General features: G+C 53.3%; 2 protein-coding genes across 5 annotated transcripts; both read left to right on the forward strand.

The window, feature by feature from the left end:
* The first annotated feature begins 2,282 nt into the window (after positions 1–2,282).
* prdm10 (PR domain containing 10) lies at positions 2,283–12,496 on the forward strand. Of its 3 annotated transcripts, none has more exons than XM_048980979.1 (23): positions 2,283–3,146; positions 4,040–4,204; positions 4,438–4,599; positions 4,675–4,734; positions 4,815–4,919; positions 5,119–5,308; positions 5,891–6,132; positions 6,456–6,656; positions 6,765–6,837; positions 6,926–7,043; positions 7,250–7,370; positions 7,515–7,802; positions 8,130–8,477; positions 8,566–8,721; positions 8,805–8,984; positions 9,071–9,181; positions 9,355–9,555; positions 9,640–9,780; positions 9,850–10,020; positions 10,424–10,543; positions 10,645–10,819; positions 10,897–10,994; positions 11,173–12,496. In XM_048980979.1, the coding sequence occupies exons 2-23, from the start codon at positions 4,133–4,135 to the stop codon at positions 11,350–11,352; spliced, it is 3,513 nt and encodes a 1,170-aa protein (XP_048836936.1). In that variant the 5' UTR covers positions 2,283–3,146; positions 4,040–4,132; the 3' UTR covers positions 11,353–12,496. The 3 variants fall into 3 exon arrangements, with proteins under 3 accessions (XP_048836936.1, XP_048836935.1, XP_048836937.1); XM_048980978.1 differs by having other exon boundaries at positions 2,283–2,871; XM_048980980.1 differs by having other exon boundaries at positions 2,283–2,779.
* Positions 12,497–12,617: 121 nt separating this feature from the next.
* Positions 12,618–17,234, forward strand: LOC125711751 (uncharacterized). Of its 2 annotated transcripts, none has more exons than XM_048980990.1 (9): positions 12,618–13,119; positions 13,884–14,088; positions 14,280–14,344; positions 15,610–15,748; positions 16,007–16,134; positions 16,279–16,456; positions 16,534–16,617; positions 16,708–16,803; positions 16,915–17,234. In XM_048980990.1, the coding sequence occupies exons 1-9, from the start codon at positions 13,094–13,096 to the stop codon at positions 17,116–17,118; spliced, it is 1,125 nt and encodes a 374-aa protein (XP_048836947.1). In that variant the 5' UTR covers positions 12,618–13,093; the 3' UTR covers positions 17,119–17,234. The 2 variants fall into 2 exon arrangements, with proteins under 2 accessions (XP_048836947.1, XP_048836946.1); XM_048980989.1 differs by lacking the exon at positions 12,618–13,119 and adding an exon at positions 13,126–13,397.
* Positions 17,235–22,329: the final 5,095 nt, after the last annotated feature.

Here is a 22,329-nt window from a genome sequence, read left to right on the forward strand (position 1 = left end):
TTCTGCTGCTCCATCACTGCATTTTAAATTACAATGCAGCTTTTCTTAAACTGTCTTAAAACAACTTGGAAAAAATAGTGACTCCGCTTCTTCCTCTCTGCCATGATGATCCCTTTTTTATGGCAACGCTAGATGCACATGTATGACGTTAATTTACAATCAATGCGCACCTGCCGGCATCGATAAGCTCAGAGGCGTACGGTTCCCATGCTTTGGAAAATTTGGAACCGGTCCTCAAGTGGCCCATTTGGAACTGGACCATTTGGGACTGAGAAGATGAGCAGACAGGAGTAATGGAACCCACAGCTAAGTAAAGAAACAGCCAAGATGCTCGGCATGTGCCACCAAAATGATGAGGCAAACCCTTCCACGTTACATTGTGGAAGACTGTCAGAAACAGTCCTTAATCATTTCACATCTTCAGCATTTTACGGTTTCCCCAGGTGAATACCACAGATTACAAACACAAGACAGATATGTCGTTCACGTCTGATCTTCTGGTTTGCAGCGCCATGGCTGGGGACCGTAAAAGATCTGTGAAGAGACATTTGCTTCAGAATGACAGCCAGTTTTCAGACGGTTGGAGGCGGTTGCTACCGCGTCATTACTGTCTCATAGACGCCTACAAGCAGAAGGATAAGAATAGACACAGCATGTACAGAATCTTCTTCATAATCGCAGTCATGTTGTTTGCCGTAACCATTAAAGAGACATGCCATCCACAGCCCATTTTACAATGAATAGCTACTATCTAACAAAAGCTTTACTATTTGCTGTTACTTTGCTCATTTAATCGTGACCATATATAGTAATTTAATAAAGAGAAACTTTCTGTGAATGCACGTATTAGTGTTTCAACTCACTGGGTTATTTTTTTTGGGGAGAGGCATTTATTGCTTGTATAGCTAATTCATCCCTGTTGCTTTTGCTGATTAAGTGACTGTGTTGGGGTAAAAGATTTCTCAGAAAGGAAGGGGGGCAAGCAGCCGCCAGGCTGTGCAATACAGGCAGAAAGTGCTTTGATTAGAACTTCGTGACGTCGTGTGCTGTGATGGACATGGAGACGTGCGACTTTCGACATCATGCTGAAACCATGCCTGTTCGGCAAGCCCATCGCCGTGGGAGCAACAGAGTGATGACGTGGCAGGCAGACAAACGTTCCAGCAAACTGCGGACCTTCTGGAACGTTCCCCGAGCTTTCTGATACAGTTTTAATATCGGGGACAGGATTTCCAGAAAAAAAACTCTTCATTGTGTTCAATAAACACAATGAAGAGTCCAATCCAGTACAAACGTATGAATACTGATCTTCAGTCATGTCGTCAGTTCTTAGCGTATAATAGGCCTATCCTTATAACAGGCATACTTCTGCCTATTATACTGAATATTCGTCCTCCAGTGCAGACTCTCACTTTTTAGCTTCTGCTGTTACTTGTGTCGGGTTCGGAGCAGGAACCCGCCATTCAGAGGAAGGCCTGAGCTCTAGGGCGAAAGGTGACTCATGACTGTGAGATACCCAGATCGCTCAGGTAAACGTGTGTCAAACATACACAACTTCTGTAGCAAACGAGTGGATAAGATCTCTCTTCAGTCAAGGTGCGCGCATCGATATGCTGAAGCACCGGATGTATAAATGACCCGTTTATACACACGTTGGTAGTGCTTGAGACCAAATATCCACTATAAACTGTCTAAAAACTGAAAAATATCATGCACATTGCATGTTTTCACAAGAGCTTCTTCCCAGCAGCTATTAGGTTGGTTGCTATGGACACCCACCCACCAAATGCCAGTCAAACTTGACTCAGACTCTTAAATCATCCCCTCCCCAAACTATCTTTTTTATTATTGAAATATAATGATTAAATATTATTATTAAATTATCATTTTCAATGGCAAAAAAACTGAATGCAACTTTCTATGTGTCACAGTCTTGCAGTTTCAAAATCTGGACAGTGGGAACCATGCAATAATTCCAGTAATCTTGTATTTATATACCTCTGCAGATGGGTAATGACGTATCAATTCAGGGAGTAAACGTCCATTATAAATCAAAACCGGACCTTTTAAAGCGGTAAAACTATCAATCTCACCAAACCTGAATTTCATGTTAGTCGCTTCCCAAACCTACTACACCTAAATGGGTGAAGCTGTATAAAATAGTACCAATTCGCTCGTCGAGATGGTAACCTGTTAAAAAGCATACTGAAATTCATAAATAATTCCAAATACAGTTCATTTTAATAAATGTCAGCAAATTTTCAAATAGTCATAAAACCTATATATATTATATATACATCATTTCTAAGTATTGGGCGCGCTCAGATGGACAAAGTTATGAACACCTACATAGCAAGTGCAAAACAAGTTCCTTTAGTAATAGAATAACATCGTATAGGCACCATACTCAATGAGGTATTTAAAAAAATTCTATTGGACAACTGAACTGATTTTTCCTATTGGCTAAAGCGTAAAACGACAGGACGTTGTGATTGGTCCTTTCGTGGAAAGCGAGCTAGCGGCATATTTTTTAAAATGACAAACTAAACTTGTGTTTAAAATGACACAGACACAAAGACACAAAAACACAACAACGCATAGCGACGCCTCGGCGGAACCCTATGTACGACCAAGTTCGTTCTTTGCTTCCAAATCAGTTTGTCAATTTGTTTTTTACCCTTTCCCATCCGTCGCCAATCGACGCGCACATTCCCCCCTGTTGCCAGGCAGATTATGTTAATATATGCAATGCGGCCATCTCTGCAGCTACCATTCTGAGGTAAGGTCTACTTGTGCGTTTTCATTAAAATCGTCAAAAATCGAGGGCGCCGTCGCGCCAAACCCAAAGTTTCGCCGCCAAGGCTCGCCATTGTAAGTATCTATTTCATAGTGGTGGACGGCCCGCGTTTCTCTCTCGGTAATAATGTGCGTGTTTTCGCGGGTCCGTTCATCCGTGGTCGTTGTTGTTTTAGTCCCACCCAAAATGGAGGAGCCTCCTTCCTCGTTCTGCGGCAGAATCAGGGCTGGGCTCAACTATGGCGGGGGGACGGGTGGGTCTGTTCCAAATATTCGGGGCTCGCAGAAAATGTGGACGTCCGTGCCGACGAGGTGTCGCCGTGCGACCCCCACACACTAGGCCCCCGCCGGTAGGTGCTCGGGGCCGGCGTGGCAGAAGCTCTGCGCCCGGTGCCGTGGGCTTTGTGCGGCACCCGGCTCCCGGGTTTCCGCGGCTCCGCTTTTTGTGGTATGGTCCGGTTGGAACTCAGAACCTGAGGGGTCAGAGCAGGGGGGGCGCCGGCTGATAAATCCGCCGTCGCCCCGGTTTGCACTCAAAACTCGGCCGATGTGCGCTCATTGCCTCCCGTGCACTGTGTCCCCGCGGCCGAGTGCGTTAGAGCGCCGCTCCCCCCGGCCGCTTGCCGGCTGCCTCCCCCCAGTATGCATCTCTTGTACCCCCACGCTGCGAGTAGACTGACCGCTCCGGGCGACGGCAGGCGAGTCTGCTGCCTATCTGCCTCATCGCCGGGCAGGCCGGTCTGCGCACGCCGTGCTTTTGTGGCTTTCAACCAGAATCACGGTTACCTGTCAGCTAGTGCTAATCGGCTATTTTGTTAGCCTAGCGGTGTGTAGTGTTTATTTTAAATCAATAATGAAAAAGTCCCACAGCCGCCCATTCAGCTGAGGGTTCTCAGTGAACTGCTACCAAATAAATGCAAGGCATGATAGTGGCATGTCAAATAAAGCATGCGATCTAATCATATAATATAATAAACACCAGTTTAAATCAGTAATGACACAGGATCGTACCTCAAGAAGATGTGATGCATTTATATTCCTTTAAGCCCTTCTGTTCTCCCACAACATATCACATTGTAAGAGGTGTTTGTGGTTTTTATTAAAGTCATAACTGTTTAACTGTCATTTTCCTTTGTGATCTGATGTATGGCTGAAAGGATCAGGTCCAGCTGGGAGAGGTGGGCCTTTAGCCTTCTGACCTGACTCACTCCCCCCCCCCCCCCCCCCCCCCCCCCCCATTTAGCAAGCCCCAGGATTCCCGCCAGCTGCAGGTGTGGCGTGAGCGGCAGAGGAGGCTGTAGGAACCCTTTCCGAGGGGAGGAGTAGGGTGGCTCTTATGGAGACCAAGCAAGAGGCATCCCCTGCGTGGAACCAAGGTGCCAGCGGCGAGCCTGGCAGTACCACGCAGGTTTGTGCCCTATCTTACTGATCGTCTGAGAGGGGGCAGCGAGTCGCTGGGCCCCTGGCCACTCCAGACACCCCCTCCGACTTGGAATTGTGGTGAAAGTCTGTTGGGATCCTGGTGCTGGGGGACGTTTTGGAGCTTGCGTGCTCCTCACTAAGCTGACTGTTCCCTGGAATCCTCGAGCGTGGGCCAGTGAGGTCATTGCCGCTGAGTGGCTTTGTGCTGGGTTGTTCCAGGTACACTTTGAGGCCGGTGCTGTGGCCCAGATCGTGTACAGCGGCGAGCAGCCGGAGCGCGGGCAGCAGCAGGTAGTCTATGCGGCTGACGGCACGTCCTATGCTGCGGTGGAGCCGTCGGAGCACACGTTGGTGTATATCCACCCGGCTGACGGCACGCAGGTGAGTCCCGGTGGGCGGGCTGCGACCGTTTCGCCTTTGGCGGCGCAGCTGACTGTCTCACGCCTTCTCTTACAGGCCGTTTTCACTGACCAGCCCCAGGTGGCGTACATACAGCAGGATGGAACCACCCAACAGGTAAGCAGCGCCACCCAGGGCTGGGCCAGCAAACTGCATTTCAAGACGACACGCTAACAAAGCCATTGTCCCTGGCTCAGGTGACCGTGTTGTTGCCCAGTGGGCAAAATATGAACACAGCCAACCTGCATGTGCTGAGTAACGTTGCAGAGGCACCCTCTGCTATTCTGGAGCCTGTGTCTCAGGTAAGAACAGTGCCCCCAACAGTACGTTTTTGGTACTGCGCCTTTATTATAATTGAGTTCTTACTGGGAGATCCCAGAATGCTCTGCTAATGAAATTAGAGTGGGGTATGGGGGTGTCTTCAGTTGTCATGCAAAATCTGCATTTACTGCAGAATACGTTTTTAGGATGTTAGTTATTTAATTTACTGTCTTTCCACAGGGGGCGCTGTCTGTTTCCAGTGCATCCCTTCCCACCCTGGCGAGTGTGGGGGATCCCTCTACCAGCCCTCTTGGGGCCACGGACTCGACAGTGGACTCCGAAGATGAGGAGGATGATGAGGAAGGGGACGACTCAGACCTGGATGACTGGGAGCCGGCCCCCCTCCAGCCATTTAACCCCCAGACTCTCTGTACGTCTGTCTCTCTGCAGTGACCGGGAGAACCCGATTTCGCAAGGTGTCCATGGGTCATCAAGGGAGGGGCCTGTGTTTTTACTTCGTTAACCAATCACAGTCTTCCTTATATGACATCACATTTGTTCACTTTTGTTCTCTCATGGCTTCCAGCCATGCCTCTGTGCTTGTGATCGGAAGGTTGCTGTTTCAAGCCTCATTACTATTGTTATTTTTGTTATCAATATTGCTATGAAATCGCCGCGCTCTTGCATCACTCTGTACAGCCTTTGCAGGTGAGCATATTCCTGTGGTTTGTCCCTTAACAAAAGGCACACACCATAAATCAGGTACTTCACAAATCTGTGCACGCTTAACATTAAACACTAGTTTTAATTAATGCAATTATGCCACACAATGAAGACGTTGATTGGTTAAAGAACTCGAAACCCCTCCCTCGTTGACCCAGGGACACTTCGTACTCGGCAGTATCAGGACATGCCAGCGACCACATGACCGTGACATAATCCGGTGGCCTGTGGAATATTATGGGTGGAAATTGAAACAGTATGCTAAGGGAAGTGCCCCCCCCCCCCACAGGGTGTGAGGAATGTAATAATGCCAACCCCTCGGTGTGCCTGAAACATGGCCCGCTGCACCCCATCGCCAACCGGCCTGTGCTGTCCAAGGCGCGCGCCAGCCTGCCGCTGGTCCTCTATGTGGATCGCTTCCAGGGCGGAGTTTACTCAAAGCGTCGCATCCCCAAGCGCACACAGTTTGGTCCTGTGGAGGCTCCCCTGGTCCGGCAGAGCGAACTGCAGGACGGGTACATCCACCTCAAGGCAAGTCGCCGTGTCTCAGTGTGGATGCTGTAGAACAGAACTGTGTTCTCCATAGCTCATGGGTTTGTGTTGAGGGACATGCAGTTGTACCCTTGGTGAAAGTTTGGGGTTGTTTGTTAGCTGCTGCCAGAGGTGGAAATTTCAGAAAGTAAAAATCCGGACCAAGATTTTGTTTCAGCCAGCCAGTGTGGCTGTGACTCTTTATTCTCAGCTGGTTGGTTGAAAACCTTGGTCTGGATTTGGACTTTCTGGAACTGAAATTTCCACCTCTGGCTGCTGCAACAGTCCCATCAAGTTACTCTGCGCATGATCACCCCCTGCAGGTCTGCATGCTGGACCTGGCCAAAGATGGAGAGAAGAAGGAGGACCTGTGGCTGGATCTCTCCGACGAGGAGCTCTGCAACTGGCTGATGTTTGTCAGGCCCGCGCAGAACCACTTGGAGCAGAACCTGGTCGCCTACCAGTATGGGCCAGACATCTTCTACACTACCATCAAGAACATCCAGCCCAAGCAGGAGCTCAAGGTGCGCCCAGCAGCCCCCCCCCCCCCCCCCCCACGAGCACTGTTGGTCAGCATTGTTAGTAGGTCACTGTAACTAACCTACAAACTTGGTGTTTCTTCTCTGGTGCAGGTCTGGTATGCAGCATCGTATGCCGAATTTGTCAACCAGAAGATCTACAACGTTACAGATGAAGAGAGGAAAGGTGCTTATAGCAAGCATGGGGGAAATGGCTGAGTTTGCATTAGCGAGTGCCCCTGTGTGACCCCTCCCCCCATTCTTGTGCCCCCCAGTCTTGAGGGAGCAGGAGAAGAACTGGCCGTGTTACGAGTGTAACCGCCGCTTCATGAGTTCTGAGCAGCTCCAGCAGCACCTGAACATGCACGATGACAAGCTGGACTTCGTCAGCCGGTGAGACAAAAACACAAATGTTAGAGGTAACAACCTCACAATCAAGTTAAAATAAGCAAAGGGATTCAAGGACTCAAAAGCTTTGCTGTCATCTGTACAAGTACAAGTAGAATAAGCTACATGCTAGTGCTCCTTCCTGTGAGAGAAGCCTTCAGAGCTGAATTTGGCTGATCTGACTCATCCATGCTACCCCCTCCCCCGAGCAGGGCCCGGGGCCGGAGTCGTGGCCGGGGAAGGAGGCGGTTTGGGACGGGCCGCCGGCCAGGGAGGCCTCCGAAGTTCATCCGGCTGGACACCCCTGCAGAGAGCAATGAGGATAAGACCAAGGTACCCTCCTGTTACAGCATAATCACAGGACGTGTGTGCGTGTGCGTGTGCGTGTGCGTGTGCGTGTGTGTGTGTGTGCGTGTGTGTGTGTGTGTGTGTGCGCCCTTTTACACGGCAGGCTGTCACTGGCCATTTGTCCTGCAGGAGATGCTGGCCTTTGCAGGGAAGGGGGCTTTTGCAGATGCGGTGGAGGGGGCCTTGAATGGGCTGAAGGGGGTGGAGCTGGGGGCGCAGGGTGCGGCCATGGGCCAGATGGACGCCCAGACGACGCTTTCGGAAATGCCCCCTGGTGCAGAGCCTGCCGCAGACGCGGCCCCCCCACCCTCTGGCACCGACACCACCTCCGAGCCTACCAAGGATGACCCGTCCCTCGGAGGCCAGCTGGACCCCCACCTGACACCACAGGACATGCGACGGGCCAAACGGATTCGGGTAAGGTGCACGCCCCCCGCAGGCCAGCCTGTCCTGCTTCTCTGCACTGTGTTACGTTGACTGCAGTGTGTGTGTCTCTCTCTCCCGCTGCACCTTCATGCAAAGATGGATTTACAGGTAGGTGACCTGAAGGGGGAGGATGACCCCCCCCGTGCCACCATTGCTCGCTAGTGTGCTGAAAAGAGGCAGGAGACTTAGCCGAGCCAAGAACTCCCCGCTTCATTTTAGACACTTACCAAGTAGCTTAATGTTTCTGGCTCTCCTGGGTGGGGTGATTGGCCCTCTCTCTGGGTGACCCGGTAACGCGGCCTGCCCTTGTCCCGACAGAATGCTGCCCTTCAGCACCTCTTCATCCGAAAGAGCTTCCGGCCCTTCAGGTGTTCTCGGTGCGGCAAAGCCTTCCGGGACAAGGACAAGTTAGACCAGCACTTCCGGTACCACGGCCGGGACGGCAGCTGCCCGCTCACCTGCCACACGTGCAACAAAGGCTTCCTCAGCAGCGCCGCCCTAGAGGAGCATCTGCACCTCCACGCCGAGCAGAGGACCTACTCCTGCCTGTTCTGCACAGATTCCTTCGACCGGCTGGACCTGCTCAAGGAGCATGTGGGGATCCACCTGGTGGACGGCTGCTTCTCCTGCCCGTCGTGCAAGAAGACCTTCACAGACTTCATCCAGGTCCGACCCGCTGGTATTGAGGGCTGTGTGTGTAGGGGCTCCCTGCTTGATGATCCAGGTTTTTTTGGTTCTGTGTCGCCCCCTGCAGGTGAAGAAACATGTGCGCAGCTTCCACTCAGAAAAGGTCTTCCAGTGTACGGAGTGTGAGAAGGCCTTCTGTCGGCCCGACAAGCTACGCCTCCACATGCTCCGTCACTCGGACCGGAAGGACTTCCTGTGCTCCACCTGCGGCAAGCAGTTCAAGGTGGGGCTGGGACCTGGGTGGCGGCTCCCTGCATTTCTCGCGGTCTGACCACAAACTCGTAACGGTGGCCCGTCTCCCGCTAGCGGAAGGACAAGCTGCGGGAGCACATGCAGCGCATGCACAATCCGGAGCGCGAGGCCAAGAAGGCGGACCGCATCCACCGCTCCAAGACACTGAAGCAGAAGGTACCCACCACGGACTTCGAGAGCTTCATGTTCAAGTGCCGGCTGTGCATGATGGGATTTCGGCGTCGCGGCATGTTGGTAAGTGGCCCCTGGGGCCCCACTGCCGGGCTAGTGGGCGGTGATCTTGGCACCGCCTTTCCTCACTGTATCCCGTGTCCTCATAGGTCAACCACCTGTCCAAACGACACCCGGAGATGCGGATCGATGAGGTGCCGGAACTCACACTTCCCATCATCAAGCCCAACAGGGACTACTTCTGCCAGTACTGTGACAAGGTCCTCGCCGGCCCGCCTACAAACACCCTCACCCCCCCCCCCCCCCCCCACTATATGAAGCACATGTCAACTTGTGGCCAGTAGGACCTAGAAGGTGGTGCCTATAGCGTTTGTGGACACACCCCCGCGCCTTGTGGACATGCTCACTGCGTTCTCCATTGCTCCCCCAACAGGTGTACAAGAGCGCCAGCAAGCGGAAGGCGCACATTTTGAAGAACCACCCGGGGGCCGAGCTCCCCCCCAGCATCCGCAAGCTGCGGCCGGCCGGCCCCGGGGAGCCCGACCCCATGATCAGCACGCACACCCAGCTGACAGGCACCATTGCCACGGCACCCGTCTGCTGTCCTCACTGCGCCAAGCAGTACAGCAGCAAGGTAGCCCCCCCGCCCCTGTGAGCCCCCCCCGCAGCCTGCCGTGCCTCATCTGATCCCCGTCTGATCCGTCCTGTGTTCCCACAGACCAAGATGGTACAGCACATACGGAAGAAGCACCCGGAATTTGCGCAACTTGCCAACACGGTGCAAGCGCCCCTGGCCACCACTGTCATCAGCAGCACGCCGGCCGTCATCGCCGACGGGGCCACTGCGGAGGCCGTGGTGGTAAGCGAGGCCCCATCGCTTGCTCCAGCTCACCCACGTGTCCTTCCTGATGACCCCCTCTCCCACCAGACCACCGACCTCCTGACCCAGGCTATGACGGAGCTGTCCCAGACGCTGACCACAGACTACCGCACGGCCCAGGGGGATTACCAACGCATCCAGTACATCCCAGTGTCGCAGGCGGGGGGTGGACTGGGCCAGCCGCAGCACATTCAGCTGCAGGTCGTCCAGGTGGCACAGGTAGGACCGTGGTCCTGCCCATCTCTTTATGTCCAGCATAAGCTGATTGGCTCCCTGCTGTTTCTACCCCTGTCCCACCCTGGTGTATATGTATTGGTGCCCTGCTGTCTCCATCCTACCCCACCATACACCAATTAGCTCCCTGCGGTCCTGGGCCTCCCCCGGAGCACGCTGATTGGCTCCTTGCGGTCCTGGGCCTCCCCCGGAGCACGCTGATTGGCTCCCCGTGGTCCTGGGCCTCCCCCGGAGCACGCTGATTGGCTCCTTGCGGTCCTGGGCCTCCCCCGGAGCACGCTGATTGGCTCCCAGCGGTCCTGGGCCTCCCCCGGAGCACGCTGATTGGCTCGCCACTGTTCCAGTTCTGCCCCTGCTTGCATTCATGGGCTCCCTGTTGTGTCTGCAGGCCTCATCTCCCCATTCCCAGCATTCCACGGTGGATGTTAGCCAGCTGCACGACCCCCACAGCTACAGCCAACACTCCATCCAGGTGCAGCACGTGCAGGTTGCCGAGCCAGCGGCCCAGGTGAGTCTGCGTCCCCCCCCCCCGGCAGCTTGTGAGTATGGTGAGGGAGGGGGAACTTTCGCGGTGAGACTCATGCCGGAATCTGCACGTCATCCTCACAGGTGGCCGGTCAGCCGCTGAGCCCTTCGTCCCAGCAGGCGGCCCAGGAGCTGAGCCCCGCCCAGCTGACCCCTGTGACCCTCGCCCAGAGCCACGCCTTGCAGACGTCATCCTCCCAACAACAGGGGGCAGTGCAGCACGCCTACCTACCCGGAAACTGGAACTACAGGGGTTACTGTGAGTGTGGTCCGATTTGATGAGTGTTGGACAGCGCTGTGCTTGGACCCCATCTAATAACAACCCCCCTACCCCAGCTTCAGAGATCCAGATGATGGCGCTCCCCCATGCTCAGTACGTGATCGCGGAGGCAGGAACTCCAGTCACGGCCGTAAACACAGGCCAGGTCAAAACGGTAAGCTGCTGGGGGCTCGATTTGGGCGTCCCTGTGCATCCTGCTGTTGTCTTTCACATAGCTGTGACCCCTACAGGGAATAAGTCAGTGAACTTCCAGCCGCATAGAGAGGTTTTGGTGATTGCGGGGACCGTAAAGCCGTGCTGACCTGCATTGACCCGTGCCCCTCCCCCCCCAGACCCACTACGTCATCTCGGAGGGGCAGACGGAGCTGGACTCCAAGCAGGCCGGCGTAGGTGCGAGTGTCACCCCGGTACAGACCGAGCAGCTGGAGCAGCAGCCGGCCACCACGCAGTACATCATCACCACCACCACCAATGGTGGGGGCGCCAGCGAGGTCCACATCGCCAAGCCGTGATGATTTATCGACCACGTTGCCCCCACCGACTGGCGAGGGGGGGCCTGACTGGCCTTGGACACTGACCGTCAGATGCCAAATTTGCTCGGGAAGCTGAGAGGAGACATTGCAGGTTTTATTTTCTGGTTCAGAGGCGTCTGTAACCACCTGCCATTACCCCCCCCCCCCCCCCCCGGTGATTCCAAAGCCTCATTTTGACCGGCAGTCTCGCTTGGCTATATTTCAGGCCCAAGTGAGCCGTTAAAGCACCTTAAAGCAAAGAAAACGGGGCAGAGGGTCATGTGACCGAGACGCCTTTCACGGAGTGGTTAGACTCTATGGAACGCAGGATTGGCAGCTGCTCTGGGACGGCTGGTTTTTCCGGAACGGCCAACCAGCCCCTTTGTGTTAATGTTGCATTCCTCATTCGATTTTACTTTTGATCATGTTTTCACTGCATTCAGAAAACCTGTCTCTCCTCTTCAGTGTTGTGGGAGCAGAAGATGGAAAAAGGCTAGTGTTACATACGTCAAACCTGACGCCATCGTGCCCCGCCCACTGAGACCCCTAAGAAGTATTAACTGGAAATAAGCTTGAATCGGGAAGGAAGAACTAGTGATTTGTGACCTGATTTTGTTTTTTTTTTTCCCAGCAGCCCCATTACCCACAACGCCCTGTTTCATTACATGGCTGAACGCATCTACTAAAAGCCAAAAATAGACCGTAACTGATCAGAGTCAGACCGTCTGTAAAAACATGGTCAGTGGAAGGATTGGGATTGACCGTGTGACTCTGCCTTTTAAGGTGCACTGTGAGAACCCTTTTGCAGTCTGAGCAGACTCTAAAGTCCCGTTCGCAGTTCTGTCTCCATGGTTATAACCCCCACTGACTCCCAGCCCTTAATCCCCAGGGGCCGTCACCCTTCTCAGTGTGTTGTGTACTTTCAGCTGTGGCTTCCAGCATCCGGGGGCACAGAAGGGAGTCCTTTCCCATATTTATTTTCCCAATTTTCAGAGCATACTCTCCGGATAAACTTGTACAATGTATAAAAAAGAAGTATTATTAAGAACGGATTAGTTTCCTTTGCTGTACAGAGATTCCCATTGTTTCAAGTAAAGCTGTCCTGTTGTCATTAGTGTTGGAAAATTAAAGAAATCGTTTTATATCCCGCCTCCGTTTCCTTTGCTGTTGATAGTTATCAGTAAAGGCAAGTTGAGATGTTTACTCTTCACGCTGTGGAGATACGACGGACCTCATGATAGACCTCTGAATTTATGAAGTTCATTTCTGGCTTTGTTGTGTTTGAGGTCAAAACCATTTTGAATGTCTTGAAGCTGGTGGGAGGGTCACTATCACATAGTTCAGCCTGCAGCGTTTATCTGTCGGCGGAGGGGCCCCAGAACCCCGTTTAGCAGCAGGGGGTGGGCACCTTTACCATACAATATTCAGCGGGATACTCCCTCGGCTCAGGCGTCACGTCGGCGATTCCAGGACGACGTGTCACGGGGAGGCCTGGCTGACATTCCAGCACGCGCCTCAGTGATGGGCGTGGCCTGGCACCGAGCAAACAGCCAGTTCTGCATTCCTCAAACGCCAATTAGCCGGCAGGATGGCTCGGAGGGCGCACTGAAGCCGCGGGCAGAGAACCAGCCGCGCGGCGTCCCAAGACTCCTCAGCGGGTAAAGGCCGGCACCAAGCCAGCGCTCAGCAGCCTGGGGGACCGGATTGGCGCATCCTCCGGCACCCGGAGTAGCGACACAGGATGACCGGGAGTCCTCACGGGCCGATGTGAGTGTGCCAGGCTTTGACAGACAGGAGGCGGGCCTTGGGGCTTCCTAATCAGCCCAATCAGGTTCAGGTGTTTGGGTTTGTTCCCAGGTGCAGCGAATCAGCTCTCAGTAGTGGCCGTGGCAGGACTTATTTAGCCAGCTGCTGTGGGTTATCAGGCTAGGCTGAGGGACGGGTGAGCCCATGGCATGCAGTCGGGGCTTATTCACCGACGCGTGTGACTCGGTCCACAAATCTCGATGCACAATACACAGTATTGTCGCCATCGTGAAGTCAGAGTGAGTAGACTTCCCCTTTCGGGGCTATGCTGTCGGTTCCTCTATTTTGGTCGGTCTGGCATGTTTGCTCTGACCCGGGGAAGACCTGATCACCATCTCTGCCTGTGTGTGTGTGTGTGTGTGTGTGTGTGTGTGTGTGTGTGTGTGTGTGTGTGTGTGGTGTAGGTATGTATTTACTATATTGTGGAGACCAGATATCCCAACAATGTGGTAAAACCTGTTAACTGTCCCCACAAACTAAAAGTTTTCAGGTTACCACAATATAAACCTCAGTTTGATAAAAAATCTGTGACTGCGGTCAAAACTAAAATTGTTAAAAGTTTTGTATTTTGTTTGGTTATTTACGGTTAAGGTTATGGCTGGGTGGGGGTTAAGGTCATCATGGTTGGGATTAGGGTTATGCTCATAGAAATGAATGGATGGTCCCCACAAAGTTAGGAATAAATGACCTGTGTGAGATACCGAGTGCCTTCCCTCTCGTGTCAGATCCACACAGCAGCTGTGTCAGCGATGGAGCACCGTTCTCCTGGTAGGTGTGATGTGGGCAGTCTGCCACAGGGAGGCGCCCTTGTTCCCATCCCTCAGCCTTTCCCAGGCATGTCAGAGGCTCTGGCTGGCTGCGGGGCTGTGGACTGGCTTGGGCTTGTGCATCTTCAGCATCAGGACCCTGCTTCACTACCACAAGCAGCCAGTAAGTCCGCATGGGAGGTGGCAGGATCGCAAATTTCAGCTCCAAAAGGGGGTCTTGTGCCCCCCCCCCCCCCCCATGGCATTTCACCAGCATGGCTTAGGTTTTAGATAGTACAGTGCTTTGTGAAGGGGGTATAAGTGGGTCTCTTCTCTGATTTGACGCGCTCCCTCTGCTCCTCATCCCCTACCCAGCGGGGGATGCACCTCCTGCAGGCAGAGGAGGCTGTGGAGAGGAGCGAGGCACGTCCACAGGCCTGGTAAGCTGCCGGCAATCGCCACGGTGATCCCTCTGTACTTCACCGAACCCAGGGCCCTCATCCAGTCAGACACTGACATGCTCGGCCTCGTTATTGTCAATTTTTGTCTTTCCTCCAATTAACTATGTTTGATCACATTCTGTGACACGAGCTGCTTCACACCGGCCTCTTTGTCCATCCTCTAATTAGAATGTGATGTGGACTTAATGATGTGAAAGTGGGTTACTGAGAACAGAGAAACCTAAAGGAGTGCTTTGTGTGCGGCAGTTCGCACCAGCCAGGCGAGTGTGCTGCTCCACATGACCACTAGAGGGGGTTCTGCTGCAGACAGACAAGATTCAGGCGGTACTACAATAATCAGATACAGATATGAGAAAATTCAAAAATAGAAGTGCACAATGTCACATCTAACAATTTCCATATAGAGATAAGTAAGTGTGGGAAGATGGGTATAAATGAAGTGGGCCAGCATGAAAATAGGTGCATATCATAGATAGATATGAGTACTTAGAATGCAAAGACGTGAATTCAGCACAATAATGAATAAAAAAAAATGAAGGATAAGCAATATTTTTTTTAAAAGTGCCGAAAACATTCACAATAAAGGAGACAGGAGGCAGACAGGGGCAAGAGCAGGTAGATATTTAAAAACCGACAGAAAATCCTTGAAATCAATTCTATACTGCGAAGGCATCCAGTGACGTGACCTAAGAACAGGAGCAACATGGTCTGTCATGCGTGTGGGGGGGGGGGGGTAGGATGCTGGCGGCCGTGTTCTGGGCGCTTTGCAGGTCTCTGATCGTGCACTTCGGCAGTACAGGCAGAGGGGAGTTGCATTATTAAAGTCTTGAATAAACAAATACGTGAATGAGCTTCCTCACTATTGCCAAAGGAGGTCGTACCTCAGACCTCTGAAATACTGCTCAGGTGATAACATGCAGTTTTAAACATATTACTGATATGGTTTGTAAAGCTGACGTGGCTATCAAAGATCTCACTGAAGCTACACAACATTTAGGCTTGATAAACAGGCAGTTTAAGTACTTCAGGGTCTCGCCTCTGGATGTTACCAGTAATGAGGCCCCGACTATTTAACTGGAGAAACTTTTGCCGCATCCATATATTAATGCCGTCATGCACTGTAGCGGTTTATACTTATATCATACAAACTCCTTTTTATATGAATATTTTAAAATATAAATAGTTTAAGCTTTTTTGGGGTCCCCCTACATCTACCTTTTTGACACCCTCCCCCCGCCCCCCAGGACAGCCCCAGAGTCCAGCCCTGGCCTCAGTGTCTGTGAGACTCACGCCCTGTTCAGCTGCATGCTCGTGTTCCTCTGCTCCGAGTCGATGCAGGACGGCAGCCTGGGGGCTGTGTTGGAGCACGCTGACAGGCTGGAGGTCAGGTCACTGGGTGCCACTGGACATAATGTACATTTCTATCTAATCACTAATGATTATAATCAGTGTTATAATGGCCATGACAGGCTGACAGAAATGATTATATTGAAATAATGAGTCTTTCCTGCCCTGTGATTCGTCAGATGGGCTCTGTGATCATTGTGACCCGCCCTTGATTCTGGAAAATGGGTCGGATACATTTTTTGTGCTGCAGTTGTGTGGTGAGTGCAGCCCTCAGTCCAGTGTCTGTCCCCGCAGAGGGCTGCTCAGGCCCTCCAGAAGGGGGCAGTAGTCTTCCCTGCCCAGCCACAGGGGGGCAGGATGGACCAGGAGGTGGAGACACCAGCCGAGAGACTGCAGAGAATCGGCAGCTACCTGGAGAGCAGGTGAATCCTCCGGTGAATGGCCCGGGAGCCCCACCTCCTCTGGGTGGCCTGTAAGCTCCGCCTTCCATGGGCAGCCAATGAGCCCTGCTTCCCAGACACTGACAGGCATACTGTCCCCCCCCCCCCCCCCCCCCCAAACCCCAGGTCCCAGTCGTTGCGGACTCTGTTCCAGGCCCAGACTGTATATCGGAATGCCGCGGAGGAAGCCCTGAAAGGGCTGGGCTGCTGCTGGGACCGACTGGAGGAGATGCACGACTGCGTCACCATGCCGACGGCGAGTAAGGAGCAGGTGAGCCCAGAGGGGGCTCTGAGAGAGGTGGAGGTGAGCCACAGTGGCCCGTCTGCGTCGGTGCGGCAGGGGTGAGCGCTTTGTCATGCATGCCTACATCTCCCTGGCAGAGTCTGTCGGTGGAGCTGATCAAACAGGAGGAACGTCTGCAGGTCTGTGAAGCACATGCCAAGGACAGCTGTCACCTTCTGCGGGTGAGGCCCAGGGGCCAAACGAGCCAACTGTCTCGGGGCACACTCACCCTCACCAGTATTAACCCCCCTCCCCGGTCCCCCGGCCCGCAGGAGCTGAGTCACAGCCAGCGGGGGCTGCAGGACCGGTCCGGAACCAGGCCCATACCCTTGTGGACCGACAAGCTGATCCAGTCCAATGAAATGCAGGTAGGCAGCCTGTTTCCCAGAGTCCCCTCTGGCAGAGCTGCCTTTTCAGCTTCGCCAGCTCCGGCTCCGCCTGCAGCGAGGAGATACTGACCAATCCTTTCCCGCCCCCAGCTTGCAGAGCTCCGTGGCAAGTTCGTGTCCCTGGAGCACCTTCTGTTTTGCCTCCGGACTCACCTGGAAGGTCTGCGGGACGGCGTGGTCCTGAACGGGGCAGCGCGCTTCCTTAGCCATGCCCGGCCGCCGTCGCCCCCCAGCCCGCCAGCATCTCCACCCTCCTGGGCCTCCGGCTTGTGCTGTCCCCTGCGGAGAAGATGACCCTTCACTACTTCCACATTGTCCTTTAGCCTCCTGGAGAGGGAAGTTTTATTTATTTTGTATAAAATATTTCAGTAATTATGTAATCAAGTTCAATAAATATTATTTTTTTTCAATTCTTAGTGTACAACTTATAAACAAAAAAAAAAAAAACTGGAATCTTATTGTAATGCAGAGTTTTAGCCACCAGGGGGTGCATTTATACTAAAAGTGATAGGAATATCCCTCTTGTCAGGCAATAGAAGGAGCTGTATTCTGTGATTGTATCTCTATTCCATATGTACAGTGCTGTGTAACTCAGAGCTGCCTGACAGATCCTTACACCCCCATCCGACGTCTCACTCTGAGGGGAGTTCTCCACATCCCCCCTTGTCTGCAAAGCCTGTGCACGGCCCTGGTCTGCACTGTTCTGATCATGTGTGGGAGCTTCCCCTTCCCCCACCCCATCACCACCCCCCCCCTCCTGCATTAGCTCCTTAATTCCTGCAGGCCTTGGGTAGGGGGAGGGTCGGGGGAGAAAGGGTGGGAAAGGGTCACGGAGTGAACAGTATCTGCTATCGCTGAAATCTGCAGAATGCCTGAAGATTTTGGAGCTGAAATACCACGAGTCGAGGCATCCCACACGATCCATTTGCTTATTTTTATATTCGGTTATGCAAGCTTAGCACCTAATTACGCACCCTGTGCCGAGAGCCTAGCGATCGGAGGGCTTGTCTGCGTCTGCTGTAACTGCCCACCCGCTGTCGTCCTCCATAAACTCTGAACGAGGAGCCAGACCCCCAAAGACAGGCGGACTAGAGTATGTCATCCACGCTGCGTCTCGACGGACTCCCGCTCTCACTGGGATGTCGGACATCAGATCACAGACCCTCTAATTAAAACCCAACTTTGGGAGCTGCACCTGTCACTGGGTGTCAGCCGGGGGGGCTAGTGTGTCTATGAATGGAATGTGGGGGTGCAGTCGCGTTCTCATCTGTATGGAGTGGAGAAGGGGGAACAGGATCTGTGGGACAGCAAGATAAACTTTAGCTAGAGGTGCCTGACAATTGCCCAGGTTAAGGCTGAACATCTGATTGGACAGTTATTGGGAGCCTAAATAGGGTCTTGTTAAGTAGAGAGCAGGGGCTTCTGGGACAGCAATGTAGGGAACTTGGAGGCGTAAGACACAGCCACTCGCCAGCAAGAGCATGCTGGACCTCCAGGGGGCAGCACTGTGCCTGCTTTCCTGTGTGCTTCAGAGTGATGAAGACAGTTCCACTCTGGCAGAGTCCTCTGCTCCAGTTGATTAACACATGCTTAGTCACTGAACCCTCTGCATCCACTTCATCAACTTGAGGGCTTGTTAATTCTGACCAGAGCGCACCATCTCCTGCTTCATGTTCCCCTTGCCCTGTCTGTGGGGGCCATGCTTGTCTGCTCTCCAGTTCTTGCCCCTCACTCAATTTACTGTCTGATTGGGTGCGTTCTGAGTCACCCTGTGCTGCAGGGGCTGGCCACATTTCTCATGCCTCTTAAATTGTCAACCGACCGTCAGACAATAAACCGCCGCAGAAGAAAATGATGCAAGCAACCCTGTGTCCGTGTCACGTGATAGGGGTGTGTGTTCGGGACCACGTTCAGAGCGGGGCTGCCATGTTGAGACCTGACACCCCTCCCTCTGAAATATCCATAATATCCATGTTGCCATCAAAGTGCCTGGCTGACCTTTGACCTGTGACCTGTGACCTGTGACCTTCACCTCTCTTCTGTTGCGATGGAGCCTGCCGTAAGGTGAGTCACACACAGATGGAGATCTGAAGACGTGGTTGAGGAGAAGAATCGATCAGATGAGGCTATGGGTCGGCCGGCACCCTGTCACAGATATGGCGGGTGTGCCGCACAGCGGACAGCGAGCACCCTGCCAGTACCGCACCAGGTGTAATTCTGCGGCTATGTGTGTGTGTTCATGTGTCTGTCCACCGTCCTTGTGTGTGTGTGGGGGGGCACATGCCGCCCGGTCACGCTGATTTAGTTTTACAAGCTATGGCTTCTCTTCTCCCCCCAGCTGACTGATTATTAAATAAACAGAGCCAAGTGGCTTCGAGCCGGCCAGGGAAACTTACGGCTTCAAAAAGCCCTGTACTCCTAACACGGAACCCCCCTTCCCTGGGGCCTCCGACCCAGCCCTGTGCTGTGGGGGGGGGGGTGCTGGAGGAAAGACTCGGTGGGGGGTGTGGGAGGGGGGGTACTGTGGGGAAACGTGTGGGGGGGTTTATGGTTGTGTTGTAAAAATCAGTAACAGCTGTGGCCAGAGGTGAGGGGGTGGGGGGTGGCAGTGATGGAGTTGGAGGAGTAGAACCAGGCACTGGACCAGAGTCTAGCACATAGGGGGGTTGGGGGCTGGGGGGGGGGGGGCTGTGATCCTCACCCTGTGTTTCTCCAGCTTCTTTCATGTGGGGCCAGATGTGGCCTTCAGACACTGCAGCATCCTGCTTCTGATCCCAGAACATCCTGCCTTCTGGCCCAGGAATTCAGCTGGAGCTCTGTGGATGTCAGGAGGACTAGCTGCCTGCGTCAGGACACTGGTGGAGGTGCAAGATAGGGGCACTGCCATTGGCTGTAGACACAACACTTTGGCGGAGTCACAGGCTATGGACAATTTTTGGGTTGGTGGATTTACAAGGTATGGAAACTGTTTGGGTGGGGTTATAGGCATCAGGTTTGAGTGGAGTTACAGCCTATAAAAACTGTGGGTTGAGTTACAGGCTATGGCCACTGTGTGTGGATGGAGTCACAGGCTATGGTCACAGTGTATGGGTGGAGTTACAGACTATGGTCACTGTGTGTGGATGGAGTCACAGGCTATGGTCACAGTGTATGGGTGGAGTTACAGACTATGGTTACTGTGTGTGGATGGAGTCACAGGCTATGGTCACAGTGACAGTGTATGGGTGGAGTTACAAGCTATGGTCATTGTGTTTGGGTGGAGTTACAGGCTATGGTCACTATGTGTGGGTGACGTTACAGACTATGGTCACTGTGTGTGGATGGAGTTACAGACTATGGTCACTGTGTGTGGATGGAGTTACAGGCTATGGTGACAGTATATGGGTGGAGTTACAGGCTATGGTCACAGTGTATGGGTGGGGTTACAGGCTATGGTCACAGTGTACGGGTGGAGTTACAGGCTATGGTCATTGTGTTTGGGTGGAGTTACAGGCTATGGTCACTATGTGTGGGTGGATTACAGGCTATAGTCACTGTGTGTAGGTGGAGTTACAGGCAGTGGTCACTGTGTGTGGGTGGAGTTACAGGCAGTGGTCACTGTGTTTGGGTGGAGTTACAGGCCGTAGTGAAACTGGAGGAAAAAAGGTAGGAATGGCGGGATCCTTCAACCTCATGCTGGTAGCTTTACTGAGGAAGAGTGAGTTAGGGAAGATGAAGATGGTGGGGTAGGCTCCAGGTGGGTGGTCCAGAATCCTGAGTCCTTTTCGAATGGGCCTCCTCGATCCGGGCAGTGATAAGTGGGGGGGGGGGGAGTGGGCCTGTAGCCCAGTTCTGCCAAAGCACTGGACCTCCTGGCCGCTGACAAGCTCTCCACTGGGGTCTCTGTGAGGAGGATTAGGGCGTCACATGTCTGTGGTGTGATGAGGATCCCCGGACACCCCTGTTAGGGGACAATAATGTCCCCAGCTTACATAATCAGACTCAGGGTGTGTGTGTGTGTTTGTGTGTGCGTGTGTATACGAGCGGGTATATTTTAACTTATGGGGAGACAATGTCCCCACAATGTGATGAATACCCATTTTTTTCCCCTTATGGGGACCCCCCCCACCCCCCCCCCATCCATGTTGGAATCCTACTGGGGGGAGGGGCTTAGCGAGCTGTCACCACATGGTGATTAGCGCTCTGCTTCCTAATCAGTTTCCCCAGGGCTGCCTATTCACACAGCACCTCTTGAGGGGAGTGACGAGGAGGTTCCCCCCCCCCCCGGTCCAGGTGTAGCCATGACCGCAGGCAGTATCTGACCCATGTGACCTGGGCTGGGACACTCCCCTCCTCCTCCCACCCCCCCGGCTAAATGTCTCGCATTCTTCAGCTCGCCTCTGTTTGGTTTTCAGCTTTATGGACCTGAATCTTCTGGCTTCCCTGGTACATGACCAGTAGGGGGCGTCACTGGGGATAAATGGAAACAGAAAGGAGAGGAAGAGCTGGTCAGAAGGGCTTGTGTAAAACGGCCCCCCTGTTCCTATGTTTCGAGACTGTGTGGAGATACAGGGGCCCCTATTGAGGGAGGAGCATCTGGTGCACTAACCCTGTTCTATGCAGGATTTTGGTGGACCTAGTGATATTAAATGCTGCCCCCCCCAACGCTCCCTGGATTCACGTTCCTGATTCATGTACAGCTATGGAATATGTTTATGATCCCCCACCTCCAAATGTGCAATAGGACTGGTCCGTGTAAGCCATCCCATAATCGTAGCTTTGCCCTTTAATTCTTGGATCCACCGTGATCCTTCTCATGTGAACGGCACAGCTGCTGAGAGTGTTCCCATGTGACCCTCAGCACACGCCCCCCCACTCCCCCCATCCTTTCCGTGTAATGGTACAGTCCGTGCCCCTTGACACAGGTGGGATACAGGTGGGATGAAGTGCCTCAGCGAAGCGTAGAAGCGAGACCCTGGAGACAGCCGATTGCCTTCGCCTTCTCCTGCGTGCGTCTCCTCCGTCCCTGAATGAAAATGTATGTAACAGACGTGTTTTGGGACTCTCAGCGCCCTTCGCTTGAAGGCCACCGATGCTTTTCTCATTTGCTCAGTGAGATCCGCCCACCGTGACGTTCGACTTGAGGGAAGGCAGCCTCCCGCCACTGTCGTTTCCTTGCAGACGTCAAAGTGAGGAGGAAGCGGTTGGTGGTGCCAGAGAGCCCCGTCACGGTTTATCACGCTGCTCCGACTGGTATACGCTCCGTTCTCTCACAGTGGGATTCCTGCCCAGATAAACACGACATATACCACATTCGCTACAGGTCTGACCCAAATGCTCTCCCAGGGTAACCTGCACCTGGCCTCCCCTTCAGATAGAGCCGTAATCGACGTGAACGTCCGAGAGTGAGGGAGGCCTCGCAGCTGTCATGGGGCAGGGAGTCCTGGGAAGCCATGGAGACTCTCTCATTGCCAACAACGAAATTTAACAAACCGTTTAATCTATTTCCACTGGGCAAGATCATAC

This window comes from Brienomyrus brachyistius, chromosome 17, assembly GCF_023856365.1.
Source record: "Brienomyrus brachyistius isolate T26 chromosome 17, BBRACH_0.4, whole genome shotgun sequence".
Classification (NCBI taxonomy): domain Eukaryota; kingdom Metazoa; phylum Chordata; class Actinopteri; order Osteoglossiformes; family Mormyridae; genus Brienomyrus; species Brienomyrus brachyistius.